The sequence below is a fragment of the Gracilinanus agilis genome, chromosome 3 (assembly GCF_016433145.1).
Source record: "Gracilinanus agilis isolate LMUSP501 chromosome 3, AgileGrace, whole genome shotgun sequence".
NCBI classification, from domain to species: Eukaryota; Metazoa; Chordata; class Mammalia; order Didelphimorphia; family Didelphidae; genus Gracilinanus; species Gracilinanus agilis.
In genome coordinates this window covers 237617613-237643906 of record NC_058132.1, presented here as the reverse complement: position 1 = coordinate 237643906, position 26294 = coordinate 237617613, and the positions used below count along the sequence as shown (strand labels likewise).

Genomic DNA, 26294 nt, shown 5'->3' with positions numbered 1-26294 from the left:
GTGGGCTCATGAGAAAATAGTTATAGGTATCATTAGTCCTTTGGAATTGTCTTAGATCATTGTATTCATTATAATAGCCAAATTATTCGCAGTTTATTATCATTACCACACTGGTGTTACTATGTACAGTGATCTCCTAGTTCTTCTCACTACATCAGTTCATATAGGTCTTGCCATATTTTTCTGAAACCAACCCCCCCTCATCATTTCTTATAACACTGTGGTACTCTATCATAATAATTTAACACTGCTTTTCTAGCCATTCCCTAGTTCAGTGGTTCCCAAACTTTTTTGGCCTACCATTCCCTTTCCAGAAAAAAATATTGCTTATCCTCCTGGAAATTAATTTTTAGAAAATTTTAATAGCAATTAATAGGAAAGATAAATGTACCTGTGGCCATCACCGTCTCACTGGATCGCTGCAGCACCCACCAGGGGGTGGTAGCGCCCACTTTGGAAATCACTGCCCTAGTCGATAAACACTCCCTCAATTTTCAGTTCTTTGCCACCACAAAAAGAACTGCTACAAATAATTTTCTACATCTAGGCATTTTTTTTTTATATTTTTAGGATTCAGACCTATTATAGTGGTATTGCTGGTTCAAAGGGCATGCAGTTTAATTAACCTTGGGGCATAGTTCTAAATCATTCTTCAGAATATTTAGAACAGTTCATAACTCCACTAGCAGTTTATTAGGATACCTATTTTTGCTCTTCCTTTCCAATATTTGTCATTTCTAATAGGTGGGAAGTAGTACCTCAGAGTTATTTTAAATTGCATTTTTAATAAATAGTGATTTAGAACTTTTTAAATATAATTATAGGTACTTTGATTCATTCTTCTGAAAACTGCCTTTATTTTCCTTTGACCATTTTTCAATTTGGGAATTGCTCTTAGTTTTATACATTTGACCCACTTGAGAAGTGAGACTTTTATCAGAGAAACATGCTAGAAAATTCTTTGATATTACTTCATTGTCTCTGGTACCTTTAAGCAAAATGTAGTTTGCCTAATTATCTCATTTAATTAGGTCTCTTTTTGCTTTTGCTTTGTCTTGGTATTATGATGGCTACCCCTACCTTTTTTACTTCAGTTAAAGCATACTAAATTCTGCTTCAGCCCTTTATTTTAAAACTGTATGTATCTTTTTGTTTCTAATGTGTCTCTTGTAAACAACATATTGTTGGATTCTGTATTCTAATCCATTCTGCTATTCACTTCCATTTTATTTCATTTCATTCACATTCCCAGTTATGATTACTGTGTGTTTCTTTCCATCGTATTTACTTCTTTTTATCCTTCTCCCTCTTTTTATCTTTTCTCTTCTTAAAAGTCTGTTTCTCTTCTTCTTACTAGTGCCTTCTTTAATCTTTCCTCCCTTTTATCCCCAACTGAACATTTCTCTTATTCCATTTTCCTCCTTTTTCCCTATTGGGTAAAATGTATTTCTATATCCAAATGTGTATATGTATGTGTAAGTATGTGTGTATATTATATATGTACACACACACACACACACACACACACACATATATATACACACACACACACATATATAAACCTATCATCATTCAGAAGTTACTATAAAATCCTAAAGTCAATTTTGAAGACCTCTTCTAAAATTACAATTTAAATTCTTAAGTCATTATATTTTTCAAGAGTATATACAATTGTCAAGATAAAATAAAAATTGTTAAGGCATGTGATCCTATAGGTGAGATGACAAATTCAGTATACATAAGACTTATGGGCTTTTACAACTTAAAAATTATTTGTGTAAGATGTTCATGGTCTTTTAACAATGACATGTTGTTTAGTAAAATCATAGGGAAATGGTACAATTAAAGAATCATATAACAGAATGGATATCAACTTAGCTTAATACAGATAAACTTAAAAAAAATTTTTTAATCTTAAAAAAATCAGGAAATGCAATAATATAAGGAAATGACAAATTAACAAGCAGGATAGTAAAAAAAATAAAAAAAATAAAAATAAAATAAACTTGTTCACTANCATATATATACACACACACACACATATATATATATATATAAAATACGTATATATATTTCCTTCTTTGACCCAACTGTAATGAGAATAAGGTTAAAGCATTGCTCCTCCAATAAAAAAAAAATTCCCCATTCTACAGCTTCCTTTCTCCTTCTTTCAGGATCCCTCTTTCTCACTTCTTCATTTTAGAGATCATCCCAACATAATCAACTCACACCCTTGCCCTCAGTGTATGTAGATTCTTTCTAACTATTAATTATGAAATTCTTAGGATTATGGGTATCATCTTCCATATGGGAGTGTAAACAGTTTAAGTTTATTGAATCCCTTCTGATTATTCTTTCATGTTTACTTTTTTATGCTTCTTTTGAATCTTTTGTTTGAATGTCAGATTTTCTATTCAACTCCTGTCTTTTCATTAGGAATGCTTAAAAGTCCTCTGTTTAATGAAATGTACAAAGATTATATTCGTTTTTGCTGGGTAGATTATTCTTGGTATTCATCCTTGGGATATCAAATTCCAAACCATCCACTCCTTTAACTTGGTAACTGCTAAGTCTTGTATTATCTTGACTGCAGCTCCATGATATTTTTTTTTTTAACCCTTGTACTTTGGTGTATTGTCTCATAGGTGGAAGAGTGGTAAGGGTGTCAAGTGACTTGCCCAGGGTCACACAGCTGGGAAGTGGCTGAGGCCGGGTTTGAACCTAGGACCTCCTGTCTCTAGGCCTGACTCTCACTCCACTGAGCTACCCAGCTGCCCCCAACTCCATGATATTTTAATGATTTCTTTTTAGCTCTTTGCAATATTTTCTGTTTGACTTGATTGCTGTGGAATTTGGCTAGAATATTCATGGGAGTTTTCATTTCAATATCTCAGGAGGTGATTGGTAGATTTTTTAAATTTATCTTTTACCTTTTGGCCCTAAGTTATCAAGGTAGTTTACCTTTATAAGTTATTCTGTCAAGGCTCTTTTTCTTTTATTATCACTTTCAGGTAGTCCAGTAATTCTTAAATTATTTCTGCTTAATCTATTTTCTAGGTCATTTGTTTTTCTGATAAGATATTTCTATTTTCTTCTATTTTTTCAGCACCAGCTAAAATTTTATTATTATTACTTTCATTTCTTGATGTCTCATGGAATCATTACCTTCTTCTACTTGCCCAGTTCTAATTTTATTTTATTTTATACTATTATTTATTTATTAGGCCCTTGCCTTCTGTCTTGGCATCAGTTCTAAGACAGAAAAGCAGCAAGGTCTAAGTAATTGGGATTAAGTGACTTGCCTAGGGTCACACAGGTAGAAAGTATCTGAGGTCAGATTTGAACCCAGGTCCATTGGACTCCAGGCCTGGCACTGTATCCACTGTGTTTGCCCTGCAAGACTAATTGTTTTTAAGGAATTCTTTTCTTCAATGAGCTTTTATACCTCTTTCCATTTGGCCAAATTTTTAAATTTCTCTTTGACCAAACTGTTTTTTTTTTCATAATGTTCTTACATCACACCCATTTCTTTTCTGATTTTTTTCTCTACCATTCTTATCTCTTTTCTTCAATTCTTCCAGGAATTCTAAGGTTTTGAGTTCAGATGGAATTTTTCTTTGAGGCTTTTTTGGGTAGCTGTTTTCATGTTACTATCTTTTTCTGAATTTGTATCTAGATCTTCCCTGCCTCTCTAGTATTTTTTTTTTTTTGTAGTCATCTATAGTCTTTACCTAGGAAGGGCCCCTTCTCTTCTGAAACAAAAAAGTACTGGTTCTCCTCTCTGTCTTGGGACTGTGCCCTTGTTCCTTTATGATTGATCACAAGCACTCTTCTCTGCCCTTGGAACTGTGACTCAGAACTGCTTATGGGCAATAGAGTTGCCAGTCAACAGCAGCTGTACCTAAGACCAGCAAAGGATCTCTTCCTCTAATCTCTTTCTGACTTGTTATTCAACCCTCTGCCTGTCTCGTGGCTGAGAGTTCCTGAAGCTGCTTCTGCCTCTGCTACCTCCAAGACCCACTGCTGGTGCTGCCACATTGTTTGTTCTGGACTGACCCCTACCCTCATGTCACAGATCTCTTCTGATGACATCTTAAGCCGTCTTAAGCTAGAAAAATGTCCCACCTTGAGAGTCACTCCAAAATTTAATTTGAGATGTTATTTTAAGTTGTTTGGAGGGGATTTGGGGAGAATTCAACAGGATTTCTGCTTCTAATCTACCATCTTGGTTCTGTCCCCTGTATTTTTTTCAAACAATGGAGGAATGGAAGGACTTTATGGAGAAATGTTAGTAATAGATTACTTCACTTTTATCTTTTACAAATTCCCTTTCTTATATTAACTCTTCATTTCACAAACCTTACTTGTATTTCTCTATTTTGCATATGTGCTTGATTCTATTCATTTGAGGTTTTAGGCTGAACCCATGAAAAAGGAATGTACAAATAAAGGAGTGAAAAAGGAAATGGACTTCATTGTCTTTTTATTTCTTCCTGTTTGATCATTTTCAGTTGTGTCCAACTCTGTGACCCCATTTGTGTTTTTTCTTGTCAAAGATATGGAAGTGCTTGGTCATTGCCTTCTTCAGCTTATTTTAAACATGGAACTGAGCCTGAGCCAAACAATATTAAGTGACTTGTCCATATTCACATTGCTAGTAAGTGTCTGAAGCTACACTTAAATTCAGAAAGAGGAGTCTTCCTGAACCTAGGCTCCTCACTATTCACTGTCAACCTAGCTGCCTCATTATTATTGTTTCTACAGCTGATTTTATTTCTGAATACCTTTCTTTTGAAATTTGAGTCTTTATAGTTTCCCCTTTTCCAACACTCATAATGTTTCTACATATTGTGGTAAAATAGATATCTTTTCATTATTTTGAGTATATTACTTTAAATAGAAATGTATTAAAGCTAAGTAGAGCAGAAGAATACAGGATTAGAATTGTTAATATATTCTGTATAAATCTCCCAACACCCATAAATTGATATTTTGATTCATTTTTTTAATTCATTTTTAAATGGGCTTAAAGGAAAAGCAATATTGTTTTGAGAAGTTATATGCACATATCTGATGAAACAGAACCATAAATGGTTACATATAAATGTTTTTATATATATATAAAATGTGTTCTTGTTTTTGATATCTTGTTTTTGATATTAAATAAAAATCACTCCTATTCAGTAAATTCTATGACAATTAAAAGTGACTTCTGTTATTAATGTAGACTTTTCCAAATAGTATTTAGTCAGTTCTTTTTAGTACTTTGTAGAATGTTTGAAATTTTTAAAAACTTTTTTTCCTATCCTTTTAGGGAATGTATGGAAGTAGAAGTGCTGATAACTTGTCATGCCCATCTCCACTGAATGTAATGGAACCTGTAAGAATCTCTGCTTTTAAATCATTGGGGAAAAGAATGAGGCAAGAAGATGGCAGTTCATAAACATAGGTCCTTAGTGTAGATGGTAATATATTAAAATATAGAGAATTTAGATAAGTTAGTAAATTACATGAAGTATAATTTCAATGTTTCTAAAAGTCCTATATGCCATTGGGTCTTTAGAAAACTGATTAATAACAGTAGTGACTTCTTTGTATGGTCAAAGAATAGAATGCATTGTCAAGAATGCCTGATATCACTTTTAATATTTGTCATATTTTGCAAAGAATTTAAATTTTATCTGTTCATATAGCTAAGGAAAGGCTTTTAATGACTAAATTAATGAAGTATATGTATATATAATTTTTTTTTGTATAGTAACTTTCTAGGAATTTATTTCTTTAGTTTGGGAATCATTGTTTACTTTTCTCTCAAAGAGAGAATACAGTAACTCATTCTCTGATTTTCTAGGTCACTGAACTGATGCAAGAGCAGTCATATTTGAAGTCCGAATTGGGTTTAGGGCTTGGAGAACTGGGTTTTGAAATTCCTCCTGCAGAAAGTTCAGAATCTGTTTTTTCCCAAGCCACGTCAGATTCTTCTTCTGTGTGTTCTGGTCCTTCTCGTGCAAACAGGAGAGCTGGAATAATCTCTACTGACTCACCTGGTGGCAAGGCTAAGACCCATTTGCCAAGCAAGAAAGTGTTTCGAGCTTCTGTGGCCTTAACACCGACTGCTCCTTCTAGAATGGGCTCAGTGCAGTCTCCTCCAGTTCCTGAAAATTCTGAGGGAATTGGAGTAACTGAAGAAGCCATAGAATCTGAGAGACTTAAATCTGAAATGGAACAAAAACTTGAAAATGTGCCATTGCTGCCAACTGCTGAGGAAAGTCAGAAAAATGTGGAGCATGATGAGTTACAGCAGGTCATACGGGAGGTGAGTAAAGTATATTTTAATTGCTTTAGGTGAGGGACTTGTAAGGGTGGGAAATTTTATTTAGATTTACATCAGTGACTTAAGAAATACTGTGATTCGTTGTGTTGATATAATTTTCAGAAGATCTTTTAGCCTAGTTGTATACTGAATAAGCTATCATTCATCTGTTAAGTGGCTCCCTTTTGCCTCTTGGATCAAATATAAACTCCTCTGATTTTTAAAGCCTTCGCAACTTGCTGCCAGCCTACCTTCCTAGACTTATACATTATTCTCCTTTCTTCATGCTGTGGGCCAGCCAAACTGCTTTTCTTGCCATTCCTTACACATGACTATTTCCTGTCTCTGTGCATTTTCCCCTATGTCTAGAATGTCCTGCTTCCTTCTACCGACTTTTAATTTTTTGTGTCTTTCAAGACTCATCTTAGGCACAATTTTTTAAAAGAAAATTTTCCAAATTTCCCAGCTGCCCTGCCATGATTCCCTCAAATTCCCATGTTCTTTCTCCCAATAGAATGTAAGATCTTTGAGGGCAAGGACTATTTAATTTTTAGTCTTTTACCCCTATAAGAAATACAATTAATATAGAAAGGATAACTTTAAAAATATTATGTTTTTTTTTTAATATTTATTAGTAAACATTAGAAAATGAAGCCACGTGCCATGCTAGCTTAGTCAGTTTGAAAATCTTGCTGTTACCTCTTGCCATGCTGCTGGATCGGTATCAAAGAGGAAGTGAAAAACCAGCCCCTCAGTTTTTATCCTTCTGTCTAAGTCATTGTTTAAGGATAGGAAGCCAGTGGGCTCATGGGAAATGTAGTTTGAGGACCCAAAAATGTTCAATAACATAGCCCCCCCAAAACCTATGCTTGTTTATTGATTTGATATAAGCTAAATCCATAATGGTAAAGAAGTTTATGAACTTTTAAAGTGTGCTTTACCCCAGGCAAGTCACTTAAGCCCAGTGCTATGACAGAAGATAAGGGTATAAAAGAAAGAAAGAAAAAAAAAAGAAAGTACAGTATAGTATGATCTTGGGGTTAAATTTCTTAGCACAAAGTAGAAGTTTGTGGACTAATGTTGTGAAGAAAACAGCCTCTCCATATCGTTCATCTGTGAAAGTAAATCATTACAATATTTTTTACTTCTATAATTTGAATTGCCCAGCAGAGGTTATACTTCTAAATCTTTTAAGACAGTAAGAGCTTGGATTCTTCCCCATTGTTTGGAAAAGAAGGTTCACAAAATCTCAGGGTTAGAAGTATCCCAAAGGCAACCCATATCTGTACAAAATTCCCAAGTGTTTTGATGATTATCCATTCTTTACTTTGAAGACCTTTATTGAAAGTGAAACCCACTATTGAGAGGGTAGCTCATTATAGCTTTGAGTAGCTCTCACTATTAGGAATTTTTTCATTAAGTTTAATCTAAATCTGCCTCTTGTTACTAGTTTTGTTCACTTTGGCCAGAAAGATTGCGTCTAATCCTTCTAATACATTACATCTTTTCATATGCTTAAAGATCATTTTCAGGTCCTTTTTTAACTTTTCTCTTCAGGTTAAACATCCCTAGTTCCTTCAACCAGTTCTTATATGTTTTCTTTATAATTGGTCAGTCTTCCTATCTCTTTTCAAATCCTTCCTCTATATAGCTAACCTGACCATGTCACTTTCTACTTAAAAACTTTTCAGTCTTCTTCCCTTAACCTGGCATGTAAAAACATATACAATATCTGCCTACAGTTACATTTCATATCACCTTCTATATATGTTAATCTATCCAAATGGGCCATTCAGATTGGGCTACTTAGTGTTCCTAGAAGTTTTTTTTATTTTATTTTTTAGAACTTTAATTTCTAAAAAAGCAAAATAAAAAAAATATTAAAAAAGCTATCTTATTTTCTGTCTTAGAATAGTTACTAAGTATTGATTCCAAGACAGAAGAGCAGTAAAGGCTAATCAATTAGGGTTAAGTGACTTGCCCAGGATCACACAGCTAAGAAGCATCCAAAGCCAGATTTGAAATTCCTAGAAATTGTTATTCAATTTCTTACTATATCCATTGACATAAGCTTATCCTCATACTAGAATACCTTTTTCTCTTCATCTTTCCCTGTCTGAGTCCTTGCCTTCTGCCAAGGCTTAATCCAAGTGCCACCTCTTTCAACAAGCCTTCCAGATCCTCTTTCCTTACTCAGTTTTCTTTCTGTATTGTGGGGAGAGAGTTGTAGACTCTTAGAGTCAGGAATATCATAGGTCCAACACCTTCTCTATATGCAAGAGATCACAGGACAAACCACTTAACTTCTCAGTGCTCTAGGCAAATCTCTAAGAAAACTTTAACTACAGATAGCTTGTTGCTCTATGTTAGTGAAGGGTATTTCTACTCTTGGAGTTCCCCACACTAATAAAATCACAGATTTTTAAAAACAACGAAAAAACAAACAAAAACAGTTTACCTGTGTATCTGTTAAATATCTCCTCCCTCTAATCTCTATTAAAAATAAAAAGTGTTTTGAAAATAAGCATCAGTTTTCATTTTGTTATTATATTCTCATTGCCTTTCAAGGAGGTCTTTTGAAAATGTTTAAAGTTAGTTGAATCACCATAACCTATAGACCAAATTTTGGGAATGAAAAAAAGTTGGTGTTAAATAAGCATTACTTCAGTAGAGTTCAATTTTAATGACAGAACACTTAAAGTACAATATTCCTTTTTAACAGCTTTCCTGATATTCTTGTTCAGTCACTAGACCTTTATCTGATTAAAATTTTGTCCCTTTCTGTAGTTTTATGTGACCTTAAGTTGTGAAGGAAGAAGGTAGACTGCCTTAGGATATGTTTGAGTGGATTATAATGTACGCGAGCAATGGCCTATAACTGTTTACTGCTATTAAAAAATACAAAGCTACTTACCAGAATAGCTGAATATGTTCCCACAGAAACTAATTCAACAATGTTAAATGTCAAATACTGAACAAAGGTTGCATTGTTTTATGAGAATTCTTCCTTGCCTGATTGAAATATTGATGTTTTGGTGTATCATTTTTAGTTTGAAACATCAGCTCTGCCAATATAATTTTAAATAGCAGGTGTTTGACTTAGCTTTATTGTAATGTCTTTGTGACATGAAAAAGGCAACTTTTCTCCAAGGAAATATTGTTGGAATTGATTGACTTATAATTGCATAAGTAATGAGATTTTTTTCCTTCAATTCCATCTTTTTTTTTTTTTTTACATTTTTAAACTCTTAACTTCTGTGTATTGGCTCATAGATGGAAGAGTGGTAAGGGTGGACAATGGGGGTCAAGTGACTTGCCCAGGGTCACATAGCTGGGAAGTGTCCGAGGCCAGACTTGAACCTAGGACCTCACGTCTCTAGGCCTGGCTCTCAATCCACTGAGCTACCCAGCTGCCCCATACCTTCAACTCCATCTTGATGGTTTCTTCACACCAAAAATATTTTACTTGGACTGATCATTTCCTAGCCTAGAATTTAGTCATGGATTTTAATCTAAGCAGATAAATATGCTTATACAGAGCAGATTACTACAAAATGGATATTACCATCTCTCTCAGGAATTAGATGCTTTTCTCTACTTCCATGGGACTGCTGCCTACATAGAGAACACTAGATTACACTAAACACTTTAGGGTATAAGGTTTGTAGAAGCACTTCCATTTGAACATATCGTTTGGAACTCTGAACTGTGTTTATCTGTTTACCTTTCCCATCACTTCAGTAAATTGAATCTTGTCCTTTATTAACTTGATATATTCTAATAATAATCCAATAATAATAATAATCCTCTCATTTCCTCTCAGACCCACTCCTCATTTTTTTCTCTATTGCTAACGTTCCTCAGTTTATATTCTACTTCCTATAACTACCTACATTACTTCATTATCCAGATTAATTGGGTTAAAACCTCGTTTTTCTCTTTCCTTTGTGTGAAAATCCTATCTTCTTCCAATTTATTCCTATATCTTTGTTCTTTCCTTTTCCTCCTTTCTACTGTTTCTTTTATGTCTTGCTTAACCCTTGTTATATTATGAGCAAATACTCTAATATCCTAACTCTTCTTATCTCTTCTTTCACCTCCTTACCTTAACTGAAATATTGTTCTCCAAAATGATTTGCTTTGCTCCCTCCTATTCAGTGGATAAAGTGATGAGATTGCACCCTTTTTTGTCAGTATTTCTAGACCATTTATTCTCTGTCCTTTTTCCAACTTAAAAGAGAGAAAATATGTACCATTCTGTCATTAGCTACTTTGGGCTACTCATAATCCACTGACATTAGCATTTGATTTAGTCTTTCCTTTCCACACTGCCCCATTCCCCCCTATATTTGTTACATTTGTTAGCCCCTTAAGAACTGCGACTGGGAGCAGCTGAGTAGCTCAGTGGATTGAGAACCAGGCCTAGAGATGGGAGGTTGAAGGTTCAAATCTGGTCTCAGACACTTCCCAGCTGTGTGACTCTGGGCAACTCACTTAAACCCCATTGCCTAGCCCTTACCACTCTTCTGCCTTGGAACCAATACACAGTATTGAGTCCAAGATGGAAGGTAAGGGTTAAAAAAAAAAAAAAAAAAGACCTGGGACCATGTGCTACTTAATATATTCGTATACTCCACAGTAGCTATTACCATGCCCTGTGGATAGTAGGTGCTCATTTTTGTTGAATAGTGTAAAAGTAAACCAGTTATGAAGAAAATTGTATTTTTAGGATTGTAAGTAGTACCATTATCAATTAAACACTTTTTTATTGCTATACTCTTAAATCAGAATAACTCAAATACTTTTTGGGGGGGGGGGGCTGCAGGGGAGGGAACAAGGAGAATGTCTAGACTTTTCAGGTCATTGGTAAAGGAAACCCAGGGTGAGTAATTTCTCTCTACCAAGGAACTGTTTTGCAGTATATATATAGTCTTAGAAAACTAGAGCACTGAGAACATAACTTGCTCAGAGTCACACAGCCAGGATCTGTGTCAGAGGAAGGACTTGAACTTTATTTATGCATATGATGTCTTACCCATTAGAATGTAAACTCATTGAGAGCAAGAACCATTTTTGTTTTTTCTTTGCATTTTTAGTGCTTAGACATAGTGTCTGGCATAGTTGGTTAATTCCTGACTCTGAGGCCAACTATTTATCAGTATTGCTATATTGTCTGTCTTTAAAAACAGCCTCAATAATACTCTTATAATATTACCTTTAAAAAATGGAATAACTAAATCAAGTAAACTAGAGAACTGAGCATTATCATGTAGGATAAGGTTAAGACCTTGAAAGTGGTTTTTTAGCATAGTTGTCCCTATACCTTGCACTCAACTTGTATTTTAAAAAAACATTTCCATCTTATTTCTTTCTCTTTTTTTTTGTATCTGAATTCTTTTTTACATGAGAATAAGTGAAGCTTTATTTTTCCACTCTTTTTTCCCTTTAGAATATTTTTCCATGGTTACATGATTCATGATTTTTCTCCTCCCTCTTCCCTCCCCCTCCTGGAGCTGACAAGCAATTCCACTGAGTTATACATGTATCATTGTTCAAAACCTATTTCCATATTATTCATATTTGCAACAGAATGATCTTTTAACATCAAAACCCTAATCATATCCCTATCGAACTATGTGATCGATCATATATTTTTCTTCTGCATTTCTATTCCCACAGTTCTTTTTCTGGATGTGGATAACATTCTTTCTCCTTAGTTCCTCTGGATTGTCCTGGGTCGTTGCATTGCTGCTAGTAGAAAAGTCTATTATATTCAATTGTGACATAATGTATCGGTCTCTGTGTATAAGGTTCTCCTGGTTCTGCTCCTTTCGCTCTGCATCAATTCCTGGAGGTCATTCTAGTTCACATGGAATTCCTCCAGTTCATCATTCCTTTTAGCACACTAGTATTCCATCACCATCAGATACCACAATTTGTTCAGTCTCTGAATTCTTTTACTCATCAAGAGTTTTTTTTTCTTTTTTCTGCAGGTTGTCACAGTTATACTTTCTCATTTGGGGATGTTTAGTTATTGCATTATTAGGTTTTTTTTCCTGTAGATTTCTTCTTTTTTAAGCCCATAGTGTTTATTTATTGCATTAGGTCTTCTTTTTAAAACTCATCTCCTATTGTACCTAGGGTGGTGAAGAGTTTATAGTAGGCACTCAGGAAGTGCTTGTTGATTGATTAGTGAAGTATTTCTTAATAATGAAAGGTATTAAAGATGATAATTGACTTGCTACTAAAATTGGGATAGAGAGACTTTTCATTGAAACTTCAATTGTTCCGTTTTTCCTTGTTTGTATAGTATAGCTAAGTAAAGAATTCTGGCCTTCCTAATTGTCATATCTAACACGAGTTCATTAAAAAATGCTGAATTGCTCTTATTCTTATTGTAAGATCCTTGTTTACTTAAAGTTTAGGAATATGAAAGGGAATAAAAACATGGGTATGTTTCAATGTAATGTGATAAAGATGATTATTTCTTTAGCAATAAGTAGTAGGTTTTGCCGAAGTTATGTCATATATTTCAATTTGACATGATATAGATAGATTAAATACCATTTCTGGATGTTCTTCAATAAAAATGTGTTCAGGATGTACTTAGAAACATTTTAGGAAATGGATGGGGCTAACAGGAAAGCAAAGAAAGTAGAATTTTTAAAAGCTACTTGAGAGTATTTTAAGTGCTAATTTGGGAAGCATTATCAGTTTATTTTAGGAAATACACATTTAAAGCTTTTTACAATGGGGCTGTTTGGAGGTGATGCTATATAATTGCAAAAAAAGGGTTGGAAGTGTATACTGAGTGTCTGACCATCTGGAAAAGAAAATACTGATGGAATTACTATTTTTTTGTGTCTGCTATACATCTACCAAGAATAAAATATCACCTCTGTGGTACTCGGAAAGAGGGGGAAAAATAAAAAAATGTAACATATACTAAAATGAATCGTCTAGAAATTTATCTCTGGTGTTTTTAGATATTAATATAGTATACAAGAGAATTTTACAATGAAATATACTAAGCAATTTCTCTCTCCCTTTAAAGATAGATAGTAAATTATAATAAATTAATATTCCTCTTAGTAACTTTATTTTCATTAGGAACAATTATGACATTTTTGTCATTTTGTTCCTAATGATGGTTATTTATTATTTGTTATTTTACATATGTAGTTATGAACACTTAAGCCCTCAAAGGACAGAAGATACTTTTAGAAAAATATGAATGTAGATTAATGCATTTTTTATGGTTATATTGTACTATTGAGGTTCACTAAAAAAAGTTATCTTTTTTTATTTTCATTTTGTGTAACAAAGTTCTATGTATAGTTTTTCATAATAATCTGGTGCTTTTGCTAGATTTTAATCACTTGGTTGATTTTACTGTTTACTACTTTTAGAACAAGTATATAAGCATGTACTAAGTACCTACTCTAATTTCTACAAACCAGTCCCTATTAAAGAACTTAAATTCTACCAGGTGAAAAAAATATGCATATAAGTCATACAAAATCATTTCAGTGAGAGAGGCAGCATCCACTGAAAGGATCAGCAAAGGCTTCTTCCATAAGGTACCTGGTGAAGTTGATCCTTGAAAGATAAGAATTCCAAGAAGCAAAAGTCAGGAGAAAGTATTCTTGCCATGGGGGACAATTATGTAGAACCACAGCAATAGGAGATAGATGGGGGTAAGCCAGCTTACCAACAAAACTAATCTGTAGCTAGAGTAAGAAGGGCATTAAATGCCAAAGGAATTCATATTTTAACTTTGAGGCAATAGAAAATTGCTTATCCTTCTTGAGTGAGGCAGTGACCTCTTCCTTAAGTAATGTCAAATTGGCAGCCATAATAAGGATGGCCTGGAGTACACTAAGGCAACCAGATTTGTAGTATAAATAGAGAGACATGGAGGGACGAGAGATGATTTTTCCTTCTCTGACCCTGATGCTTTATTTGTAAGGTAAAGGAATTGGCCTAGACCTGTGATGACAAACCTATGGCACACATGCCAAATATGGCATGCAGAGACTACTCTGTGGGCCCACATACTGTTGCCTGCCAGAGGTAGTTACTAGAAAGGCAGAAAAACTTGAGCGGAGCTACTCCCTTCTGCCTCTCCACTGTACCTTCCCTCCCCTCTGACCAGCAGCCCAGTGGATGTGCTTATTCCCTCTCCAGAGTGGAGTGCCTGGGCCACTCCCTCCTTTTCTCCCTCCTCTCTCTGGGGCTACAGTCAGCAACCTTTTTGGCTGTGAGAGCCATAAATACCTGTGGAAGGAGGAGGATGGAGGCAGAAGGCCCTGGAATATGGGGCCGGGGCTGAAGGGCCCCCTGGGGCACATCCTGGGGCTCTGCCCGGACTGGCTGGTCAGGAGGTAGAGCTAGATATGGCTCGAGAGCCATATGTTGCCGACCCCTGCTCTGGGGTAAGGCAGGGGCAAGCAGGGCATGACATGCTGTGTCTTCTAAAAGGTTCACCATCATTGACCTAGATGATATTAAAGATCCTTTCCAAATATATATTTGTGATCCTTTGTTACAGAGCTAGAATAGAAAAGACTTGAAACCAGATATATGAGAGAGTTGAAGTACAATGAAGAATTAAAGATAGCAGGATTTTGAATCTGATAGGATATTTTGGAAAAGGATCAGTTTAGAGAAAAAGACAATTAGATCTCTTCTGGACATATTGATTTTAAGATACTTTTGGGACATGAAATCCTTTTAGAAATGTGACCAGTAGTCACTAAAGATCAGAAGAGAATCTAGGTTTGACTTGGTAGATTTGAAAACCCATAGAGGCTGATGAATTCCCCAAAAGAAAGTATATGGAAGAGGACAGAGCTCAGGGCTGTACCTGCTGATGAGAACTGATGGTTTGAGGCCAGTACATGAATGATGATCCATAGAAGAGAATTACAAGGATTTGTAAATTCACTTAGCAGAGTTTCTGCTACATAGTAGATTCAACTTAAATGTTTATTCCCCTCTTTTCCCTTAGAAAGATAACCTGGAGAGAATAGTGACAGGAAAGCTCTGAAAGGGTATCTAGGAGAGAGAAAGGGTTGGTCAGAAATGTTGTTGTTTCAGAGGTCTGACTTCAGAGGTAGGGTTAATGAAAATAGTGATCACTGGTAAACTTGAAAAGAGCAATTTCTGCCTAATGATGGGGTCAGAAACCATGGGCATTGAAAAATATTTGGAGGATAAGGCAGATACAATGAATATAGGTATGACTTTTCCTAGAAATTTTTGTGTGAAAGGGAGAAGAGATTATGATGATAGCTTAAAGGCTGGTGATGTTAGCCTTGTTTTGTTTTTAAGGGCAAGGTCTAAGCAAAAATTTTAGGCAACAGGAAGATAGAGAGTATTATTAATAAGTAGCTAGGTGGCATAGTAGATCTTCCAGACTTCCAATCTGGCTTCAGACACTAGTAGGATGACACTTCCAATCTGGCTTCAGACACTAGTAGGATGACCCTGGGCAAATCACATAACCCTGTTTGCCTCAATTCCTCATCTGTAAAATGAGCCAGAGAAGGAACTAGCAAACCATTTCTCAGTATCTTTGCCAGGAAAATCCAAAATGGTGTCATGAAGAGTTGGACACAAGTGAAAAATAACTGAACATTCAATAACCACAAATGCAAGTAACAAATTGTCAGAGGAGATAAGATCTAGGCCTCAAGTAGGGAGGCTGGCCTTTGAAAAGCAAATTGTAGGTGTGTGGTATAGAATTGGGAGGGGAGGGTGCAGAGAGGGATCTCAAAGAATTGCCTCTTTTCTTAGTAAAATTTTAAGAAGTCCTTTTGTTAAGAGGGATGATAGAGGGAGGAAGTGATGGCAGTGACTTAAGAAGAGAAAATTTGGAATAGACTGTGGTGGAGTAGAGCCTTAGAAAGTCAATCAAGTTCTAGTATAGATGAACTTTTAAAAACTAGGTAAAAATCCAGCTTTGTAACTTGGAGCTTTCAAGACCTTTAAATCTTCACTTGATCTCTTATATATATGACTGAGAAAAATGATTAAAAGAACTTTATTCAAAAAATAGAAATCCTTGTTACTTTGTCTTTTCATTGTTAATGTTTTAACAATTTTGAATGAGATTTCATGTGAAAATAATTTGTTATATGTAATTTTAAAATAATAATAATGATTTGTTCCATTTACTAATACATACTAGATAAAATGCTTTTTATAACACAAAATTTGCATCAGTTATCATATTGAACGTGTTTGTATTTTATATTGGTTTATGATATGTACTATGAATGAGAAGAGAGCATACATTTTGTGCTTTGTACAATGTTTAACTCAATTAAATGCATGTTAAATGTAATTCCTAATCTTTATAGGTTATTTAAAAATTGAATTGTCTTTAATCCTTCCCACACTCTTTCTCATTTTAGATTAAAGAATCAATTGCTGGGGAAATCAGACGTGAAATTGTCAGTGGACTTTTAGCAGCAGTATCTTCCTCAAGTAGGACTGCTAATTCTAGACAAGATAAATAGCAAATGAGGATAACAGGTATGTTTTCTAAATTTACTACATAGTTTTTTAGTGAAAAATAAAGCACTGGAAAGCAGTTTCTATTTTCATCGTAATTGAGACTTTTAGTAAGAAATTTTTATTCCTTTTTGTGGAACAACAGGTAATAGAAATTATCTGGAAGCCTTTTCAAATCAACTATAATAAAGGATTAAAAGGGACTGGTCAGATTCTTTTGTTGTCTTCAATTTCGTTGTATGGACTTATTGCTTGAAACGAATGGCTGTCACATCTTGGGCTCAGATAGAGTTGTGTTGTGTTATAATAGGGTTTGACTTCTGAAGTTTATTTGGAGAATTGAACATAAGTATATTATTAATGTCTTTTTTCAATTACAGTTTCCTTCTTTAGGACCTTATCTTGTTGATTAATATTTATCTGTATCTGAAGTTATCAAGTATTTTATTCCAGAAACCTATCTAGACATTAATAGTTTATGGATGAAGATACTTTTAAAAATTATGATGTTGGAATTATAGAAAAATATGACACTAGCAAGTTTGGCTCCTTCACCCTCCTCTACCCTAAACACACATGTATGTGTATATATATATACACACACACACACACACACACACACACACACACACATACCTTAAGGAGAGAACAATTATGGAGTTTTTTTTCTGATTTTTTTCCCATAGTTCCATGATTCATGTTTTCTCTTCCCCCCCCTCCCAGAGTTGACAAGCAATTCCACTGGGATATATATATATGTGTCTGTATAATCACTCAAACCCATTTCCATATTATTCATTTTTTAAAAAGAACAAACCTTTAAAACCAGAACCCCAAATCACATACCCATATAAACAAGGGATAGATCACGTTTTCTTCTGGATTTCTGTTCCCACAGTTCTTTCTCTAGATGTGGATATCATTCTTTCTCATAAGTCCCACAGAATTGTCCTGGATCATTGCATTGCTATTAATAGCAAAGTCAATTAGTATTACTCTGATTGTCCCACAATGTTACAATCACTATGTGTACAGTGTTCTTCTGGTTCTCTTTATTTCATTGAGCATCAGTTCTTGTAGGTCTTTACATTTCTTATAGAAAAACATCAGGTCTTCATTCCTTAAAGCACATTAATATTCCATCAACCACCATTTACCACAATTTGTTCAGCCATTCCCCAATCGAGGGACATCCCCTTATTTTCTAATTTTTTTACTACCACGAAGAGTGCAGCTATGAATATTTTTGTGCAAACAGGTCATTGCCCAGTTTTTTTTTTTAAACTCTTTAGGATATAAACCCAGTAGTGCTGTTGCTGGATCAAAGGACATGCATTCTTTTAAAGGTTTTTGGACATGGTTCCAAATTGCCCTTCAGAATGATCAGATCAATTCACAACTCCATCAGTTATGCATTAATGGCCCAACTTTGCCATATCTCCTCCAACATTTTATTATTTCCCTTTTCTGTCATATTGGCCAGTCTACTAGGTGTAAGGTGGTACTTCAGAGTTGTTTTGATCTGCATTTCTCTAATCAGGAGGGTTTTAGAACATTTTTTCATATGATTTTTCATAGTTTTGATTTCATATGAAAACTGCCTATTCATATCCCTTGAACATTTTTCAATTGGAGAATGTCTTTTAAATATGACTTAGTTCTTTATATATTTGAGAAATTAGACCATTGTCAGAGAATTTTGTTATAAAAATTTTTTCCCCATTTTGTTGCTTCCCTTCTAATTTTGGTTGCATTGGTTTTGTTTGTACAAAACCTTTTTAATTAAATGTAATCAAAATTATTCATTTTACATTTTTTAATGTTTTCTATCTCTTGCTCGGTTTTAAATTCTTTCCTTTCCCATAGACCTGACAGGTATACTAGTCTATATTCACCTAATTTACTTATAATTTCCCTCTTTATATTTAAGTCATTTACCCATTTTGAATCCTTCTTGGTAAAGGGTGTTAGATGTTGATCTAAACCTAATTTTTCCCAAACTGTTTTCCAATTTTCCCAGCAGTTTTTGTCATATAGTGGGTTCTTGTTCTAACAGCTGGGATCTTTGGGTTTATCGAACACTATCCTTGCTAAGGTCGTTTACCTCATCTACCCTTCTATCTCTTAGCCAGTACCATATTGATTTGATGATCACTGCTTTATAGTATAGTTTAAGATCTGGTACTACTAGGCCCCCATCCTTCACATTTTTCTTCATTAGTTCTCTTGAAATTATTGATCTTTTGTTCTTCCAGATAAACTTTGTTATAATTTTTTCTAATGCTATAAAAAAGATTTTTGGTAGTTTGATAGGTATGGCATTAAATAATTAAATTAATTTAGGTAAGATTGTCATTTTTATTATATTAGCTTGGCCTCACCATGAGCAGTTAATATTTTTCCAATTGTTTAGATCTATTTTTATTTGTGTGAAAAGTGTTTTGTAGTTGTGTTCACATAATTTTTTTTGTCTTGACAAATAGATTCCCAAATATTTTATATTGTTTAGATAGAGTGACTTTAAATGGAGTATCTCTTTAGAATTCTTACTGCTGAGTTGTGTTGGAAATATTTAGAAATGCTAATGATTTATGTATGTTTATTTTGTACCCCGCAACTTTACTAAAGTTATTAATTATTTCCATTAGCTAGAGGACAACTGTTAAGAGTGCTGAGTTTGGAATCAGTAAGACTTGTATTCAGTTCCCACCTCTCAGACACCTAACTACTTATTCTTTGAACCTGAATAAGTCTTTTAATCTCTGGATGCCTTAGGCAACTCATTAGGAGTTAGCTACTGAATAAGAAATCATGGGTAGTTGAAATCTACATAGGTGATAGGTTCTCACATATCCTTCACATATTTTCTGATAACACTCATAAAAAGTATTTGATGACCATTTGAAAAGAGTATGGTGTTTATTAACTTATAGAAAATTAATGATTAATTAGTGATTAATCTTTTTAACAAACAAAAATGGCGGTGGTAATTTTGATGAAATCTAGATCATATTTTTAGAAACTGTATTGGAAATAAAGTGATTATAACATCAATTCATATATATTAAAATCCTTGAGTTTAAAGCAATAATGATTTTAAAATAGTAATTTTTGAGAAACAGTAATAGTCTCTCTTCTATCCTTTTTTCTTTCCTAGAGGTTGATGTGGACCAGATTAACTACGGACTTTTGGGATTATGATGGTGTACACTGGTGGAGGTGTCAAGTTATCTTTTACTTGTACTTCAGAAGACACTATTGCTGCTGAGATGGGCTACTGTATACAATGTATAATGTTTATTTCTTCTATGCATATCCTTTATTTTTTTAACCATAAATAGAAATTTAGGCACTTTTGTAGAATTTATGGCTTTTCTAAACTATCAAGACTATGGCAATTAAAAAAAAACCTACTATTTATTTGTATGTCTATTCCTTTCCCTGTGTAGAATTATATTTTCAAACTTGAAGACTTCCAGACTTAACAGACTTATAAATAACATTTTTCTTTTGTCTAGCTTCTTAAAACACTGACCTCTGTGAGGTATTTACTGTGCAATAACTGATTCATTTTTGAGAGCTTGAAACAACCAATGATTTTTTCCCCCATTGCTGTTACTTATTGCCACTACCAAGAAGAAGAAAATATTCTTTTGTAAAAATTGCTATGAATTCTTGGGGAAGTTACCAGTAACAGTGTGTTTAGAATTAATGAAATAACCTAAAACTACTTAAAGTTCTTACACTGTAAGCCTTATCGCTGCACAGAACAATTAAACCTAATTTTAATATGCTTCATAGTATTCTTTTTTTAAATATGCCTTATTTTAAACACTATGCATTTTTTGCATTGGCCATAATATTGTATTATATTAAGAAAAGTTTCTTTTTCTTTGTCAAAGAAAAAATAAATCAATGTTGTCAAAATAATGGAACTTGTAACATGAAATAGTTAGAAATGGATAGAGAAATAGTTTTGTGGAAAAGTGAAAATAATTTGGATTTTTTTCTGCCCCACAAATGATTTTTAGTTTTTACCATCAAAAATATGTTTTGGGGGAAAAACAAAAAAAAAAGGGGGGGTACTGTTTGGTTTTGTATGTGGTCAAATAAATGTGTAAAATAGCATGTGGACAATTGTTAGAATTCTCCTGTGTTTATAACTTCCAACTCCTATTAATTTTTTTGCTTTAAAATTCCTAATCAAAATATAGCTGAGGTAACAATATTCTTTAAAAGAAATATATCTAAAAGGTTAATAAATGTTTGGATTATCACACAGACTGATTTCTAAAAAAAATATTAAAACAATAAAGTATTTATTTTGCCTAATTTTTTGTTGTTTTCCTAAACTGCAACTCTGTGAATTTAGTTAGTTATGAGATAATTTCCCAACTAGATGTATATGATTTACTCTTCATCAAAGAAGGAGAATATTTTTTAAAACAAAGTTTAGGAAGAGACCATCCTAGAGTGGAGTGAATGCCACACACTGCATGATTTCTTTAAGGCTCACCAGGCTTATCTGTCTATGATGATAACCATCTGAGCTTAAATGTTTTCTCTCAGAAGCCTATTATTCCAGCTAGGCTGAAACATTGAAAGTTTAGTACTCTTTTAGGTTGTTCAACCTCCTAATTATTGATTCTAACACATACCAATAATGCTCAAATATAAGCTTTTTTCCTTTTTGTTTTGTTGATGCTTCTTTTCACCTCATAGTCTTTCCTTAGTATGCCTTCCCTTATAATAAAGAAAAGCATCAATTATAGCTAATTGACAAAGTAATCTAATATTGCTTAATTTTATGCACCATTTCTCTCAAACCTACACATAGGTTAATATGCATGGATCAGCGATAGAAAATTTGGGGGCGGTGGGATTGAGATCAATTCCAAGAATGTTCAGTCTAATCAATGGTCAATTGTATACAAATAACTTTTTTTCTCAGTCTGTTACACTAAATAATAAAGTTGAAATTTCTATCCCCACCACACTTTAGAACGTAATAGCCTTTCTGCTCTGTTCCAGGTAATATATTGATGCTTCACAGGATACCTAAAAAGTTCAAGGCATTTTTGAAGCCTTCACCTAGTTTACAGTCTAGTTGGAGAGTCAGGATATATGTGCTGTAACAAATAAAAAGGTGGTCTGGCCAGAGTTATAGTCATTTATTAATAAAATGAGAGAGAGAAGATAGATTTCCTTTAAGATATCAGCCTGAATAGAACCGATTCTTCATTTATCTGGCTGAGGCCCTCTCCCCGCTGCATTGATCAAGAGTGGAAGTGGAGACCTCTCTCCTTCCTGTGCTTGCCTTTTAAGCCCCACTAGCTCCTCCCTCCATGATGATGTAGCATGTTGAAGCTCACACTGAGCAGGGATGCTAGGCCATTAAATATGCCGTTACTCTGTAAGACCCACTGTTGGGGTGCATGCAATGAAGGGAAGGTATTTTAGTTCACACAGTGCAAAAAATATATAGCAATATATAAGTGCCAAATGAAGTGGCATAGACAAAACTAGGAGAGGGTTTATTTTGGCTAGAGGTAGTTGGGTAATATTTGCTTAGAATATGAGACTCACTTTGGGTTAGAATAGATTAGCTAACATTTATTAAGAATATACTTGGTGTCTGGCACTGTGCTGAACTCTGGAAATACAAATACAAAGTCCCTGTTTCCTCGAGGAGCTTATATTCTATAGGAAGAAGACAACACATAAAAGCTGGGGCAAGGCAGCTGCCACAGAAAACGATGAGACAGAGTGAACTGGTTTAGAAATGTTGGTACTTCCTCAAATGAAAGTTCTGGAGAACTGACAAATTCAGGGTAGGGGAAGGCAGCAGGGCCAAAGGTGTATGAAACTTGAGAAGGCTTCTGGGAAAGAAGTAGAAAAGCAGTTTGTAGTCAGGAGATAAGCCAGCTTAGAAGTGTTTGAAATAGAGAAGCTTTATATAGACAGAAAGCAGCGAGCTCATTTTTAGCAAAGGATAAAGAGACAGGAAAGTGCAAGGTGTGGTTATAGAGACAAGTAATCCAATATATATAAAGTTAGAAGGGTTGTCTGACAAGAATGCTGAGGCTAAATTGTGGAAAACCTGGAACGCTATGTTAAGAAACCATTCCTGTAGACATTGGGGAGCCAATGAGGGTTTTTAGAGAAGCCCGTTATTATCAGAAGGATTTTAGGAAGTTTAATCCAATGATGTGTAGATTGGAAACTGATGATAGGGTGACTAGTTAGGAGATAATTTTTATAGTGTATTTTTTGGTGATTAAAGTCTAGAAATGAAGATGGAATGGAATGGATAGAAGAATGGAGAGATTTGGCATAACCGATGAGATAGAAAAGATAAGAAGACCAATCTTCCTCTTCCTCACAGAAGTGGGGAAATAAAGCCACATGTCTCAGAAATGTTACTGGAACATATTTCTAGGAGTAACCTACATGGCTATCTAGCTTTGGAGACCAGAGTAATCCTGATCCACATATAAAGTTGTAGCTTTTGAGTTTTAATGACATTCCAAATGTATGTGATTAGAATTTCATGCCCCATTAGCACAAACCCTTCTCCAGCACAGCTTTCTATTATCCATAATTATATGCTACAAATTATAATAGTCATGTAAATTAGACTCGTTTCCCACTCACTTCTCATCCCTCTGTACCCTATTATGTTACATAGAATATGTGTGTGTGTGTGTGTGTGTGTGTGTATATTATATATATATACAGGCCACCAATAAAGAATGAGAATTTACTAAGTGCCAGGAATTATGCTACATCCTAAATACAAACTAAAAAGAAAGCTATACACTTTCTCTTCATCACCTCATTGAGAGGTAACATACCATCATAAAGGATGACCTGGACACAAGTCCTGCTTTTGATGCATCCTGGCTACGTAGTTAGGTGGCACAATGAGTAGAGTGCTGATCTAGAGTCAGGAAGACTTGTGTTCAAATCCCTACTCAAGAAACCAACTCTGTGGCCTTGGACAAGTTATTTAACCTCTGTCTACCTCAGTTTCCTCATCTGTCAAATAGGAGTAATAATAGCACCTACCTCACATGAGTCTTGTGAAAATTAAATGAGATAAGGTAAAGAGCTTGGCAAAACTTAAAGAGTGGTAGAAATTCTGCCCATTATTGTGTGAGGGAACCCAGGCATTACACTGCCTAGTCAGATGAATTATGACCTGGGCAGGTTGTACCTCCTCCAAAGGGACTCCCCTTCCTGTTAGTGATCATAATCTTGAAAGTAAGAAATTCAACCTCTTGCCAGTAGGCCCCTACTTTGAAACTCAAGAACTCTTCGATTGGCATCCGAAACTCACGAAGCATCCAGCAAGACTAGGAATATTGAGTTTAGGATTGTCCACTTATGCTCAGGAGAAGAGAAAAAAGCAAAAATAAAAATGCCCAAAACCTAAGACTCCCCTACTCTACTTACAATGTGTAAGCAGTGGCTAGGCTTGAGGATGTTGCCAGCATCCATCAGGAGTCTTCAGGGGTCCCTTAACTGAAAATTCAGTCATTGTTCACAGTTAGAAGGTGAGCATGAAAACGATAAGCCTATGCAAGATGCCTACCTGTCCTCAGCAAATTAACTGGAGTGAAATTAGTACATTGACCACATCCCCAATTCCAGAAATGTCTCTGGCCACCTGGGGAGAATTCTCCTTTCAAATACTTCCCTCACTATGGTTTGCACCATAGAATCACAAAAAAATCCCTATGGCAAAAATCTAGATGGCTTCTCATAATGCCACTTCAAACAAACAAATGATTCCTTCAACACAATTGTTAAATTAGATAATTAAACTCACAATCTAGGAGTCTACCTCAGCTCATTATTCTCTCTCCGCCCCAATCCTCTGGTCTGTTGTCAAACTCTGTCAATTCTACCATCACAAAATTTCTCCTATTATCCCCCTTCTTTCCTGATACTTGGTACACACCTCCATCACCTCATCCCTGGACTATGGAAATAGCTTGCTGGTTGATCTCTCTGCTTAACGTCTCTCTCCACTCCAGGCAGCTGCCAGAGTAATATTTCTAAAGCTCAGGTCTAACCACATAATCCCTCTATTTAAATAATTACAATTATTCCCTATTACCTCTAGCATGAAATGTAAAATCCTTACTCCTACCTACCTTACCAGTCTTTTTAAACTTGATTCCTTTCTACTCATTCTACCATCCCATGATCCTGGCTTCCTTGCTGTTCCCCCCACAAGACACCTCATCTCCTGACTCCTGGCACTTCCCTTGCCTCTCCTCACCTCAGCCTCCAGGCTTCCCTGGCTTCCTTCAGCCTCCCTGTTTCCTCTTCTTTGTACATAGATAGTTGTCTGCATAGCATCCCTCCTAATGGATGCTGAAATCCGTAAGGGCAGGGAAGATGTGATGGATGGCACCTCATAGTAAGCAACCATGCCATCTCTAGATACATCACTAAAAGCACTCCCAGAAGTATGGAGGTCTCTCTGAGATTATCTTACTTTGCATTGCCCCTGCCCCATTTCAACCAGATTCTCTTTTGGTGTTGTTCTGGGCTATGCTTGACTCAGACCAGTTCCCTGGTAGTTTAGACCTAAAATTGGAACAATAATAATAATTATTAGAAATAATATTAACAATAACAATTTCTAGCATTTATATAGCATAAAATATAAACTCCTCAGCCTGATAGGCAAGGTCCTCCATAATCCATTCTTTCCTTCCATTTTTTTCTCATAACTTCCCTTTATACATTCTCTTTAATCAATTAATACATTCATTCCCAATAATTATAATTTCTTTTAGCCTCAAATTATCCTATATTAGTTTATGTTTATATATGTGTGAATTTAATGTAAATTGTATCCCTCGTTCCTTTTAAAAAAGGAAAATTCTGAAAATCCATTTGGGTCTCAACCACCTGCTTTTGATTGGATGTGCATGTATACTATGGGAGGATGCCAGAGGTGGTTCTCTTGTTATCCAGAAAGACTCTTGCCTCTTGTCCCAGGAGACTCCTGCCATCTAGAAGACTGGCCTCTGGCCTAGACTGAGGTCAAGGCTGCCCTCCAGGATGACCCAGAAGGAGTGATGTCACAGGATGATAAGTTACGGATTTAGGAAGCCCCAAGTCTCTTTGTCTGGGGATTGTCTGAAGGAGTAGCTCCAGCATGGTCTCTGGGCTAGGAAACAGTTGACTTTTGACTTTTCCTGGCTGGGCATCTGTCATGCAGTCTCTTTTGCCTAAGGAATGGAGATATGAGGTAAGTCACAACTCAGATTAATTAGACACAGCCATGGGACTCTATTCTTTCCTGTCCAACTCTCAGTATCTAATAAATAATTATAAATTAATATACAGTCTCCAGAGATTTTTAATCCTAGCATATGCAAGGTATCACTCCAGTAGAATGCAAGCTTCTTGAAGGCAGGGATCTGATTGTTTTGTGTTTGTCTTT

General features: G+C 35.0%; 1 protein-coding gene across 1 annotated transcript in view; it reads left to right on the top strand.

Moving 5' to 3' along the window:
- Positions 1–21040, top strand: part of ITPRID2 (ITPR interacting domain containing 2) — a 54862-nt gene extending 33822 nt beyond the window's left edge. Inside the window, exons 15-18 of the mRNA XM_044669734.1 lie at positions 5315–5380; positions 5852–6316; positions 16732–16852; positions 19989–21040. Of these exons, the coding sequence (XP_044525669.1) occupies positions 5315–5380; positions 5852–6316; positions 16732–16836 (636 nt within the window). The 3' untranslated portion in view covers positions 16837–16852; positions 19989–21040. The remainder of the gene's footprint in view (positions 1–5314; positions 5381–5851; positions 6317–16731; positions 16853–19988) is intronic.
- Positions 21041–26294: the final 5254 nt, after the last annotated feature.